This window comes from Sus scrofa, chromosome 1 (assembly GCF_054392235.1).
Source record: "Sus scrofa isolate SSC_HxYL_T2T_F1_AM1 chromosome 1, Sscrofa_HxYL_maternal_Yorkshire_Landrace_v2.0, whole genome shotgun sequence".
In the NCBI taxonomy this organism is placed as follows: Eukaryota; Metazoa; Chordata; class Mammalia; order Artiodactyla; family Suidae; genus Sus; species Sus scrofa.
Window position 1 is genome coordinate 16562246 of NC_139383.1, and position 13715 is coordinate 16575960.

Here is a 13715-nt window from a genome sequence, read left to right on the forward strand (position 1 = left end):
AAAAATTTATTGACCAAGTTAAAAGTAATAACATATTAGGAAAAATAGGTAGGCACAAAACAAACAAGTTCACAAAGTAAGAAATATAGATGACTAAAAAATTAATACATTATGGAGTTCCCATCGTGGCTCAGTGGTTAATGAATCCGACTAGGAACCATGAGGTTGCGGGTTTGATCCCCGGCCTTGCTCAGTGGGTTAAGGATCCGGAGTTGCCGTGAGCTGTGGCGTAGGTCGCAGATGCGGCTCGGATCCTGCATTGCTGTGGCTCTGGCGCAGGCCAGTGGCTACAGCTCTGATTGGATCCCTAGACTGGAAACCTCTATATGCTGCGAGAGCGGCCCAAGAAATGGCAAAAAGAAAAAAAATAATACATTAAAAGATGCTCAACATCACATCATTCATTGATTCATTTTGGCTATCCCCGCAGCACGTGGAAGTTCCTGGGCCAGGGACTGAAGCTGAGCCATAGGAGTGACCCAAGCCACAGCAGTGACAATGCTGAACTCTTAACTGCAAGGCCACCAGGGAACTCCTACAAATTAAAAACACTGCAACAATGTATTTTTGCCTACCAAAGATGTATTTTTTCCCCCAATCACCTACCTACTGATGGGTGGGAGAAGGAAAGAGGAAAAGAACATTTTCACAAATGTTACCAAAAATGTTCCCCATTTATAAATATGTTAGAATATATACATTAGTAGAATCTCTTTAGAGAGAATCTCAAAGTTGGCAACATGTACTGAGGCAGTCAGTCATCAGTCTTTCATCAAGTATTTCTGGCTCACTACCTTCCAGGTATATGGTGGAATTGTGCCTCCCCATTCGCTCTGAATCAGGAGTGGCTACATGGACTTGTTTTTTCTAAAGATTAACATGTGTCGGGCAGAAACTTAGGAAGTCAGTGCTGATGTGCTGTGTTTCCTTTGTTTTGCCTGAACAATCATAGAAGCAAGGAGAAGGAGATGGAGCCTCCTTCAGCCTGGGTACCTGAGTAAGTATGATGCAGAACAGAGTCCATCAGTTAATCTATTTGGCAAGTGAGCTAGAAATAAACCTTTGTTGTTTAAAGACACAGTTAGTTTGTTACAGCAGCATACACAAGCCTAAATGATACATCTACTAAAATTAGAAAGACACATTTCCTTTGATAACAACAGTTTTCTACTCCTGGTGATCTCTTTTGCCAACATACTTGGGTGTGGGCAAAATTTGTGTGCACAAGATTTTTATTGCAGTAGTTTGTAAAAGCAAGAATTTAAGGCCTATCAAAGGACTGATTAGAGATTATGGTACAAAATAGTCATTTTTAAAAGAAGCAGATCTGCAATTCTTGACATGGAATACTCTCAGAAAGATAAAAACAAAACAAAACTTATAAAGTCAAAAAATAAAATTCTACTTCCATTTGTATTAAAAAAAAGGTTTAAATAACACATATTCTTGAATTTCTAGAAGAATACTACAATGAACTGTTTGTGATTAGCTATTGGTTGTCTATGGTGAGGGGAACTTTCCACCATAAATCCTCTTGCTCTGTTTGCATCTTTAAAAAAATAAAGTATATTTAGAAAAATATTTTAATGTAATCCCTGTAAAATCCCACCTGCTTCTTTGTAGAAATTGACAAGCTGGGAGTTCCCACTGTGGCACAGTGGGTTAATGATCTGACTTATCTCTCTGGCATTGCCCGTTCGATCCCCAGCCCAGCACAGTGGATTAAGGATCTGGCTATTGCCACAGATGCGGCTCAGATTTGATTCCTGGCCCTGGAACTTCCATATGCTGTGGGTGAGGTCGAAAAAGAAAAAAAGAAAAAAAATGACAAACTGACTGTAACACACACACACACACACACACACACACACACACACACACACACACTGTTCGTATATCTATAGAATGGCAGGAAACCTCAGTCAATTTTAAAAAAGAACAAAGTAGAACTTATATGATGACCCAATTAAAAAACTTACTACAAAGTAACAATAAACAAGATAGTATAATAATAGCATAAGGATAGACATATAGATAATGAAAAAAGAACTGAGAGTCTACAAATAAACCCATGTGTTCATGGTCAACTGATTTTCTACAAAGGTCCCCAAGACCATTCAATAGGGAAAGGAACGTCTTTTCAACAATGGTGCTAGGACATCTGGATTGCCACATGCAATAAAATGAAACTGGACCCTTATCTCATATGATTACAACAAAATTAACTCAAAATAGATGAAAGTCCAAAATTTAAGTTCTAAAACTATAAAACTCTGGAGAAAATAAGAGGGGTAAATCCTCAAGACCTTGGATCTGGCAATTGATATATATGACACCAAAAATATGAACTGTGAAAGGAAAAACAGACAAATTGGACTTGAGCAAAATTTAAAACCTGTGCTTCAAATGACACTGTCAAGAAAGTGAAAGGATAACTCACAGTGCTGGAGAATATAATTGCAAATCATAAAAGGAACTTACATCTAGAATATACAAAGAACTCATACAAGTCAGTAACAAAAACAACCCAATTTTTAAAAAGGCAAAAGATATGAATATGCATTTCTGTGAAGAAAATATACAAGTGGTCTGTAAGTACATGAAATGATCCTTGACATCATTAGCCAACAGAGAAAGATAAGTCAAAACCACAGTGAGATACCACTTTATAGCCACTAGGATGGCAAGAATCAAAGAAAATAGTGACTGTGGTGGAGGACATGGAGAAATCAAAACCCTCACACACTGCTGGTAGGAATGCAAAACAGTACAACCAACTTTGGAAAACAGTCTGGCAGTTCCTCAAATGGTTAAACATAAAATTACCTACCACAGGACGCAGCAATTCTACCCAAGAGAAATGAAAACATACATTCACACAAAAACTTGTGCACAGGTGTTCACAGCGACATCATAATATCCAAAAGTTGCAAGCAACCTAAATGTCCATTAACTGCTGAATGAATAAACAAAATCTCTATCTATACAATGCAAAATGGGCCATAAAAAGGAATGAAGTTACATGGATTAGGTTTTAAAACATTATGCTAAGTGAAAAAAGTTAGTGACAAAAGACAACTTATTATGTAATTCCATTTATATGAAGTGTCCAGAATATGCAAATCTGCAGAGACAGAAAGTAGATTAGTGCCTACTTAGGCTGAGGGTGGGGGTGACGGGACAGGGAGGTGATGAAAATGTACTAATATTAGTTGTGATGGTTGCACACATGTTGACTATACTGTGAATCACTGACTTGTACACTGGAAATGAGTTAATTGCATGTGATAAACATTACCTCAATAAATGTTAAAATAATGACTAAAAAGGTTTAAAAAGTAAACTAAAAGGATGAAATATTTGTACATGCTGAAGTAAAATGATCTTAAGCTATATTAAGCAAAAAGTGTATATATGTTCCCATAGGGTATGTTTCTGTTACAAACTGCGGAGAATATATATATTATATAATCCCACTTACATGTACTCATGTATACCCATATATGCATACTGCGTTCCCATTAAAAAAAGTGGGAATGTGAGAGAGAGAAAGTGTGCACGTGTGTGTAATTATCAAGAGAAGGAGGATAAAGAACTGCTAATGGAGACTACCTCTGATGATTAAATGCTGAGATGGTTGTGGGAAGGGACAAGTCAGGGATCAAAGAGAGACCCGTTTTTATTGTATCTTCATTTTGGGGGGTTAAATTTCTCTTACCATATGGATGTTATTTTTAAAATACTTGTACAAAAAGATTGACAAAGGAAATAACCTGAATGTGCTACCTTAGAAGGCAGTTTGTTTCTCACAGGTATTCAAGTGTATAAACCCATTCTAACTGAAAGGAATCCTGCAGGACCAACTGTCAGATGGGTAAGTGGACTAGATAACTTCTGTTGGCAGAGTTCTAGGTGAACTTTCAAGTCTCTAGACTCTTCCAACCCTGAGATTTATTCCAAATTGAAAAGGTCTTAAGACTGGGAAAAACTTATGAGAAATACGGCAGATGTGAAAAAAAAAAATTCTTTAAGTGGCTTGATGTCAGTTAAGCTTAATCATTGAGTTAATTTAATGTAATCTCAATGTCAACACTGTGAGTCAACATCCGAAAAATGGCATTTCCAATCAGCAGATGAACAGAAGTCAAATTGTAAATTAAAATTAAAAAATATAAATTGATATCTACTTTTTAAAAGAATATGTAGTCCCCTCAATTTTTGCCATGACTAGCATTTTTATTAAATCTTGTTAAACAGAAAGGTATTGTGATTTAGAGGGAAGTACTGATAAAAAAAAAAAGGGCAAGGAATGAGAGATACAAAGTCCAAGAAGCTAATTTTCACTTCATTTGTATTTCTATTTCTATTTTAGGTTCAAGGTCAAAGCTACAGCTTTGATAGGACCACAAATATACCTGGGAAAAAGAGGTATTAAAGTATCATTAAAAACGCTTATGACTGGAGTTCCCATCATGGCGCAGTGGTTAACGAATCCGACTAGGAACCATGAGGTTGAGGGTTCAATCCCTGGTCTTGCTCAGTGGGTTAAGGATCCGGCGTTGCCGTGAGCTGTGGTGTAGGTTGCAGACGCTCAGATCCCACGTTGCTGTGGCTCTGGTGTAGGTTGGTGGCTACAGCTCCGATTGGACCCCTAGCCTGGGAACCTCCATATGCCATGGGAGCGGCCCAAGAAATGGCAAAAAGACAAAAAAAAAAGAAAAAGCTTATGACTTTAGCTACATCAATACCATAGATGCCCTCTGTAGACAGAGAAGGAGAAATCATTTTTGCCAGTGATATGAATTATTAAGAGGCTCAGGTAATTATACCAAATACAGACCATGGGTCATCCCCGCCTCCCACCTCCCTGGGATGAAAACTGATTTGAATGAGTCAAGTTTGTTCTACCTACCTACAGAAGTTGTCAGTATTACAAAAAGTACACTTTTACAAGTGGGAGAGGACACTAGAAAATCTCAGAATACAGTGAACGATGAAAATATTTATTAATACTGTTCAGAAGTTATATAGAGTCAGGTGGCCTGGCTCAAGGGAGGAAATGTTATCTGGCCAGTAACCTTACTATTGGTAAATAATCTTCACTTCAATATTTGTTCTCTTTAGCAGGTAAAACAAGAATCTCCTTCATACTGATAGACTTTAAATCTCTCTATAAAATGAATTTGTTTATTTGGGACTCATTTTTGTCTCTGAGTCTTATAACGCTTTAAGGACTTGAGTATAATTTATTGCCTTTATGGAGGAGGTGGTGGTGATAGAACTGGCATCACTGAGATGAACAGGGTCCCAGCAGAATTTGCATTAATTTTCCTCTTTTTCTCATTCTGCACCAGAGGGCATATCAAACAATATATCTTTTACAAACAAATGCTCATTTTCGAAGTTTTTACTGTAATATACTTAGATTTTAAATACTATATGAAAAATAATGCATTTTGGTTACCAAATTAATTATGTGTGTTCTCTCCTCAACATGGGATAAATATTTTCCTATGATTCAGGCACCTGGCTCAACTTACTTTTCTACTCTGAAATGTGAAAGAAAGAAGAAGTCAACGGTGTTTCTGAGGATTCTGGCCTGATTAAGCTGCCATTAACTGAGATGGGAAGAGTAAAGTTGGGGACAATGTCAGAAGTTGTTTCAGACACAATAAACTTGAGATGCCTGGTAAACATTCAAATGGAGCTGTTACGTAGGTAGTTAAATGAACTGCTTGAAATTCAGGGAATCTCAGGTTAAAGCTACAAATCTGGAACCATCAGCATAGAATATTTAAAGTTATGAGGCTGGGATCATCTAGGGGATGGTCAAGACATGAGAGAGAGGAAGCCCAACGGATGGCATTCTGCTTTCAGCTCTTAGAAGAGTGGAAGAACCAGGAGGCGAAAGGTCAGAGAATGAGGGAGAGCCACCAGAGAATGAAAGGAGAGGTGGAATCCTGGTCTAGTATCCTACTTTGTAAGTCAAATGAGCACAACGTTTCCTAGGGAAGAGGGTGCCTGACCGAGGCCAACACTGCTCCAGATCAAGGAAGCCAAGGGCTGAAAGACCCCTGGGTTTAGCAACAATGCTGTCATGGCCCTGACAGAAGGAGCTGCGGTGGACTGCAGTGGGAAAAGTCCTGACCAGTATAGATGCAAGACAGAATGGGGAAATAGCAATTTTTACGCAACTCCATATTTTCGCACTCTAGTTAAATATGAATATCTTATGTCTACTTCAATGGAAACTTCCTATCAAACTATTTTCATAGAAAAATTTACTCTCTGGGGTGGGAGATGGGAGGAGGAGAGAAATAGGTGAGGGAGATTAAGAGGCACAGACTTTTGGAGTTTCTGCTGGTGGCATCTTGGGAATCCTGGGTCGGAGGTTAGATCCCTGGCACAGTGGGTTAAGGATCCAGCATTGCCGAAGCTGCGGCTTAAGCTGTGACTGTGGCTTGGATCTGATCCCTGGCCAGGGAACTCCATGTGCGGTGGGGTGGCCAAAAATGAGAAAAAAAGAGGTACAGACTTCAGTTACAAAATTTTGAGTCGTAAGTATGAAATGTATAGTCTGGGGAATACAGTCAATAATTACGTAATATTTGAAAGGTACAGAAATATAGAATCATCACGATGTGCACTAGGAAATAACAGTGTTGTAGGTCAATTATACTTCAAAGACAAACTCAGAAAAAGAGATCAGATTTGTGGCTATCAGAAGCAGGGGTGGAGGGGGGTTAGACAAAGGCAGTCAAAAGGTACCAACTTCCAGTTAGAAGATAAATACTAGGGAGTTCCCGTCGTGGCGCAGTGGTTAACGAATCCGACTAGGAACCATGAGGTTGCGGGTCTGATCCCTGCCCTTGCTCAGTGGGTTAACGATCCGGCGTTGCCGTGAGCTGTGGTGTAGGTCGCAGACACGTCTCGGATCCCGCGTTGCTGTGGCTCTGATGTAGGCTGGCAGCTACAACTCCGATTAGACCCCTAGTCTGGGAACCTCCATATGCCGCGGGAGCGGCCCAAGAAATGGCAAAAAGACCAAAAAAAAAAAAAAAAAGATAAATACTAGGGATGTAAAATGTACAGCATGGTAAAGATAATTAACACTGCTGTATGTTGTAAACAAAGGCTGTTAAGAGTAAATCCTAAGAGTTCTCATCAGAAGGAAAATACATTTTTAAAATCTATTAATAATAGAGTGTTGTATCTATGAGATGATGGTTGTTCACTAAATCTATTGCGGTAATCATTTCATGATGTATGTAAGCCAAACCATTATGCTGTACACCTTAAAAAGGGCTGTGTGTTAATTATATTTCAGTAAAACTGGAAGAAAAAAAATTATTCTCCATTTAAGAATCAGCAATTATCCAAACATAGGAAATCTCTGATGGAAGGAGAGTGGAAGAAAGGATTTTGGGGGAAAAACAGGAGAATTACCTATCGGTGGAAAAAAAATCAGAGTATTATTAAAAACCATTTACTGCTGAAATTAAACAAAAATGGTTCTAGTTTAGTCACAGATATATGGAAAAATCAGAAAAGTTTCAGCAGAATTTCTAAAACACACATGTGTACACCTGCACATGTGCACCTAGATTTTACCATTCAGGAAATCTAATTGAGTAAGTCTGGGCTGGTATTAGACATTTTGGTTTTTTGAAAGCTTCATAGGTGATTATAGACTTTGAAATCGCCACAGTCCACCTTAGGTTGAGAATCACTAGAACTGTTTAAAACATAAAATAAACCAAAACAATCAGGCTCTGTTAAGATACTCAGCAGTAAAATTACTACTCTTAAATAAAGGATAAGTGGTACTAGTGGTAGCAGGAGGCCACATGCTACAACGGGGGGGTGATGACGGAGTATTTTCCAACCTATAACACCTGGCACAATTCACTGAGGATACAAAGATGATTAAGATACATTCTAACTCTAAAGGACTCCAGCTAATTTATGTTAACCTACATCAATATTCAAGAAAACAAACACTTCACTTTTTTTTAATCTGAATGAGTTTAACAGTTTCCTACTGAAGATTAAATAATTTAAGGGGTCAGATAAAATATATGATAGAAATCCTCATTGAATATAGATATAATTTAATATTATGCCAATGTTAGCTAGTTTATTTCAGAAAAGGATAACCAAGTGAGACAGATTTAAAACTATTTATTCACGATTCCAAATAAAAAGAAAGGTTGCATTAACTGATTTTTTTTTTTTTTTCTTTTTTGGGCCACAGGTGTGGCATACAGAAGTTCCCAAGCTAGGGGTCAAATTGGAGCTACAGCTGCTGGCCTACACCACAGCCACAGCCACGCCAGATCCTTAACCCAGTGAGTGAGGCCAGGGATCAAACCTGTATCCTCACAGATACTAGTCAGGTTTGTTCCCACTGAGCCACAATGGGAACTCCAACATTAACTGATTTTTAAGGGAGGCAGAAAGAAACAACTATCAGGAAAAGGATTCAGATATCTCCTTCAGAGTTATTCAAGAAATCACAGCGTTTTAAACTTTGATATAAAATAAGACAGAAAACATTGTATTAAAAAATGAAGACCAGAGGATTCTTCTGGTCAAAGAAGAATTACTATATTAGTCCACTAATTTCTTATTAAAATCTGTGTTTTTATGAATTTTTATTTGCAGAAAATTTAAAGGGAAAGTTAACATCACCATGGATGAGCTACTGCAAAGAGAGTTTTATAAACATTAACAAATAACAGTTGATTACTCTGAAAATCTGATAACACTATCATTCAAGCTTCAAGTAATAATAAAATTGCTATTTAAAATGTATATGATGAATACTCTCCAAGGTTAAGACAGTATTTTTGGGAGGTAACATTTAAAAGATAAAATAATAAAACTGATACTCATTTCTTCAGTGAAATCAAATGCACACCAATTAAGCCCAGAATGGAAAATGATCCCACCTCCAATATTATTATTACCTTGTGTGTAGGCAGCATCATCAGATCCCATACTCAACTTCCGTGCTTCACTTATTCTATCCACATGTGCTAAAGTAGGGTCCGTGAGGTGCTGAATATTTTCTGTTTCTACATAATGATCAGGATGGTTTAGAAGATTTGTAAGTTCAAAGGTAGGGGACACTACCCCTGGTGAAACTGCAGGGGGTTTATTGGGAGAAACTGTAATTTTGAAAGTATATTTTGTATTGGGTTGAGTGACCACCACTCGAGGAGAAGTTGCAGAGTTACTGCCTATTGCTCGACTTTTGGGAGGGTGGTGATGAATAAAGGCAGGACCCATGCTCACTTGCCCAGACATATTCCTGGCAGCAGCAGATGCTCCAGAGTTTGTGGATATGAAGAGAGTGGGCTGATTCCGTATGACCTGCTCATCTCCTGTGGTGGCATTAGCAGAAATATAGACCTTAGGTTGACTACGGGACATCACCTCATCAGTATTTGGGGGACTGGCAGCTATGTAAACAGTGGGCTGATTTCTATTTAAGGTCTGGCTGTTGACCGAAGAACTGCTGGAGGTTCGAGGTCCAGAAGAACGCAATTTTGAAGAACTGTTTCTTTGTGGGGGTTCAAGTTTAATTTCAATCTGGTTTTTTCGAGGTCCTGTTGAAATATTCTGAATGTTATATTGGCTATGGGCAGAAGACTGTGAGCTACCAGACGAATGAATTGTTGGTGGTTGTGGAGTAGTAGGTGAACTGATGGGCATGTAGACATGAGAGGTCTGGTGGCCTTGCTGATTTGGCTGCTGGGCTGAGGTATGTGGCAGAGGATTAGATGCAGGATATGTAGTCCAGGGACCAGGTTGTGAAGGTTGATAAACTTGTTGAGGGTTCATGGGATTAAACTGAGATACCCAGCCAGAATGCTGTTGTGTCTGTCGAGCCGTACCACTAGGAGTTGTAATGTAGGGCCTAATATAGATAGAGTTTCCCTGTGGACTGTTAAGTACAGGTGGAGGTACACCATGTATGTGCAAAGATGTGGGAGTATTACGACCAGTCTGGATATTTGGGGCTAAAGTTACCATAATGGGATTAAACCTGGGAGTTTGTTGAGAAAGGTTAGATGTTCCTTTGCTGCCTAAGTGAAATCCAAGATGTGGTGCTGAATTTGAAGCACCTGATGTACTAGACATTCCAAAAACATTAAAGCCTTGAGGAACTTGAGCTGGTGCTGTCTGTGGCTCCTGCTGAAATAGTTCATTATTGGACTGACCACCTTGAAGCTGTCCATCACTAATGCTGTGCGTTAGAGTTCTACTTCCATTCATTCTATTTCCTTCTCTTCCATGGTGGTAAACATTCTGTGACTGCAAGTCCAAGTTGAGAGAAGTCATGTGATTGCGTAGACCAGAAATTCCAGAATCATCTGAAAAATTCAAGTCTCCTTCACCATAAAGATACCTTGTACTCTCCTGAGAAAGAACTGCACAGCAGGCATCCAGGTTATTATTATTCTATAAAACAAAACAAAAACATCTTGTGTTAACAATCAGAAGCCAATGCATACACTCTCATCCCTATTAAAATACTACACGATCAACAAGTGATTAGTTAATGTAATTATAACAGATATATCTGAGCCCTTTTTACTTAAGAATAACTACTATTTATGCAAATTGCTGAATTAAAAATCCTCACTACTAATGTAAGGCAAAGGTTCTCTAACTAGCAATAGCTAAAAGTGAACCAAGTCATTGCTCTGTTTTAGGAGCTATTTTTATAGTAAAATGTATTCATGCAAATACAGGAAAATTACAGCTTAATTAAAAATGTGATTTGAATGCTGAACAAAATATAAGTATTCCACTTAAGTACATAATACTGTATAATTAATATTTTACAGATTCAAGTACTATGTATTTCTCTTGTATCAATGACCTTTAAAAAACTATATTGCAGTATTTAAAAGTTCTCAAATTTTAACAAAGGCATCTCAATTCCTTATGTGCTTATTCTTGTGTTTGAAAAAAAAAAAAAACAACCCAGAGTTCCCGATGTGGCTCAGCAGGTTGAGAATCCTACATAGTCTCTGTGAGGATGAGAGTTTGATCGCTAGCCTCCCTCAGTGGGTTAAGGATCCAGTGTTGCCACGAGTTGCAGCTTACATCACAGATGTGCCTCGGATACTGTGTTGCTGGGACTGTGGCGCAGGTTTGCAGATGCCACTCTGATTCGACCTCTAGCCTGAGAACTTCTATATGCCGCAGGTGAGGCCATAAAAAGAAAAAAAAAAAGAAAACCCCGCATATATAGACATATGTAATATATGCTCGAGGTAGTTTCCAGAGTAACTGAGTTCACATCTCTGTCTTTAGATAGCACTATCTAATATTACTCCAGAAAAATGAAAACAGCAGCAACAAAAAGTCAGAGTGTTTCTAAAGGATGCTGAAAACTCACTAATCACTACTCATAAATCATCCATAAAAAAATTTACTAAACATGCACAATATATACAGCATTCTGTTTGAGTCTGTGGAAAGCTCAATGATGTATAGAAACAAACTTCTCCCTAGAAGAGTTTGCAATGCAAATAGGGAGATTTACAAAAAGGTTAACATGAATATACGCCAAGTAAGTGGTACTACAGTTCAGCAGGGTTACTATTGTAGACTACTGTAGAAAGGACTGTGTTAATGAGGAAGGTCCAGAAATACCAAGACAGGGAAAAAGCACTCCTAGTGAAGGGAAGAGCATGAGTACAGACAGACATAAACGTGAGAGTAAAACTATGTTCTAAACTGGGTGACTGAGACACATCTGGCTGGAGTTAAAGGCTTATATCAGAAATTTTGTGGTGAGTTCCCATTGCGGCTCAGCAGGTTAAGAACCCAACTAGCATTCATGGGGATATAGGGTTCAATCCTTGGCCTGACTCAGTGGGTAAAGGTTCAGGCATTGCTGCAAGCTGCAGCATAAGTCGCAGATGCAGCTCGGATCTGGCATAGCTGTGGCTGTGGCTGGCAGCTGCAGCTCCAATTTGACCCCGGGCCTGAGAACTTCCGTGTGCTGCAGGTGTGGCCCTAGAAATTTTGTGGAACAAATTGTTGGAAAGACAGATTGAGATTAAATAATTGGAGGTTTTGAAAAACGAGTCACATTTTAGCTTCTGGATTTTGATACAGGCAATGGGGAGAGCCACTGAACATATAAATTAACAGAGAAGAGAAGACACAAAGGGAGTTTGGGGAAGACAAGTCCACTGATACTTAAGATAAACAGGAAAGGAAAAACTTTTTGACAAGATCAGTTAGAAGACATGAAATAAAGACTGTTTGGTAGCAGAAACAAATTATGAAAGACTACAAATAGTCAATACAATCTGGCTATAAGAGAGAAAGAGAATTCAAAGAGAACTGGAAGATTAAGAGCCTGACAGAAAGGGGATAGTTTTAGACACAAAAAGAATAAATAATCAAGTTAAAAATGTCTATAGATGGTTTGATATGAGATAAAATCTTATTAGACAAAACTGAACTAAAGGGCATCTTAAAGTCTTGTTAGGAAACGACAGTCCACAGTTTGAACAGGTAATACAAAAGAAAAGGTTAGTGAGCAAGGTTTGACTTTTTCCCTTCCCAAACCGAGAGTTCAAATCTTTTATGCCATAAACATCCTTTTATCCTACACATAACTCTGAATGGATATATGTTAGTTTTTCAAGTAACATTTAAAAATTCATCACAATCTTTATCAACTGATGACTCCTTATCAGAGCTATACCTTACGTTTTGCCAAACCTAACTGGTGTTTTTTTTGCTTCAAGCAAACTTCATTGCTGTTCTCAGTAAATTCTTTTCTAAGTGAAAGCTCACAAAGGCCTCATCTTCTCATCTCCTCTCTGCCAACATTTCCAAATTAAAATGTTTATTTCCTACCAAATCCAATCCCACACTTCTCTCTTAAAAGCTGATACTCATACTTACAAAGCCTTCTCTTGAGCTCTCAAAAATCCCTTCCATTCTTTGTGAATCTCTCGTTATTTAATACATCCTTGTCCCAGCTGTGCCATAATTCACATGCCCTTAGCTTATTTACTCTCTACAGACATTAGTGTCTTATCAGCAAAACATAAAAGAACTTATAGGGATTTTATAAGGCTACAACAGGATAAAAGGAAATGTACTTTTTATTAAACCTTTTATTTTAGAAAATTCTAAACATGTAATTAATATATGGCAAATCTTTTTCCACCCAGTATGTGTTATGCCCCAGCTACTTCCTCCAAGCAAGATCAAGCCTGGAGTTCCCGTTGTGGCTCAGGTGAAATGAATCCAACTAGTATCCATGAGGACACAGGTTCAACCCCTGGCCTTGCTCAGTGAGTTAAGGATCCGGCATTGCCATGAGCTGTGGTGTAGGTCACAGACGTGGCTCGGATCCCATGTTGCTTGTGGCTGTGGCGTAGTCTGGCAGCTATAGCTTTGATTCGACCCCAGCCTGGAAACTTTCGTATGTCACAGGTGCAACCCTATTTAAAAAAAAAAAAAAATCTCTAGAGCTGGGCTATCAGGACAATGTTCTGGATAGTTTTTTCAACAGCAAATCTTATAAATTTTTTTTGAAGAACCTATAGCATTTTTCTATTTTTTTTTTAAATGACTCACTGAATACTCTCAGTATAGTCTTATCAGAAAATTCTATCTGAAAAATTAGGGAAGATGTCCTGAGTTCTACGAAAAGAACTTTCCCCCTCTCTGCT

General features: G+C 38.3%; 1 protein-coding gene across 8 annotated transcripts in view; it reads right to left on the minus strand.

Annotated features, from left to right (window-relative positions):
• TAB2 (TGF-beta activated kinase 1 (MAP3K7) binding protein 2) overlaps positions 1-13715 on the minus strand; it is a 77932-nt gene that overhangs the window by 16533 nt on the left and 47684 nt on the right. For 4 of the 8 annotated variants that reach the window (XM_085024064.1, XM_085024056.1, XM_021086968.2 and 1 more), the window contains 2 exons: positions 10415-10467; positions 8970-10320 (listed from right to left, as the gene is read on the minus strand). In XM_085024064.1, coding sequence (XP_084880190.1) covers positions 8970-10281 — 1312 coding nt within the window. In that variant the 5' untranslated portion in view covers positions 10282-10320; positions 10415-10467. Of the gene's footprint in view, positions 1-8969; positions 10468-13715 lie in introns of all 8 variants that reach the window. The other 4 variants (XM_085024042.1, XM_021086951.2, XM_013992499.3 and 1 more) reach the window with 1 other exon arrangement.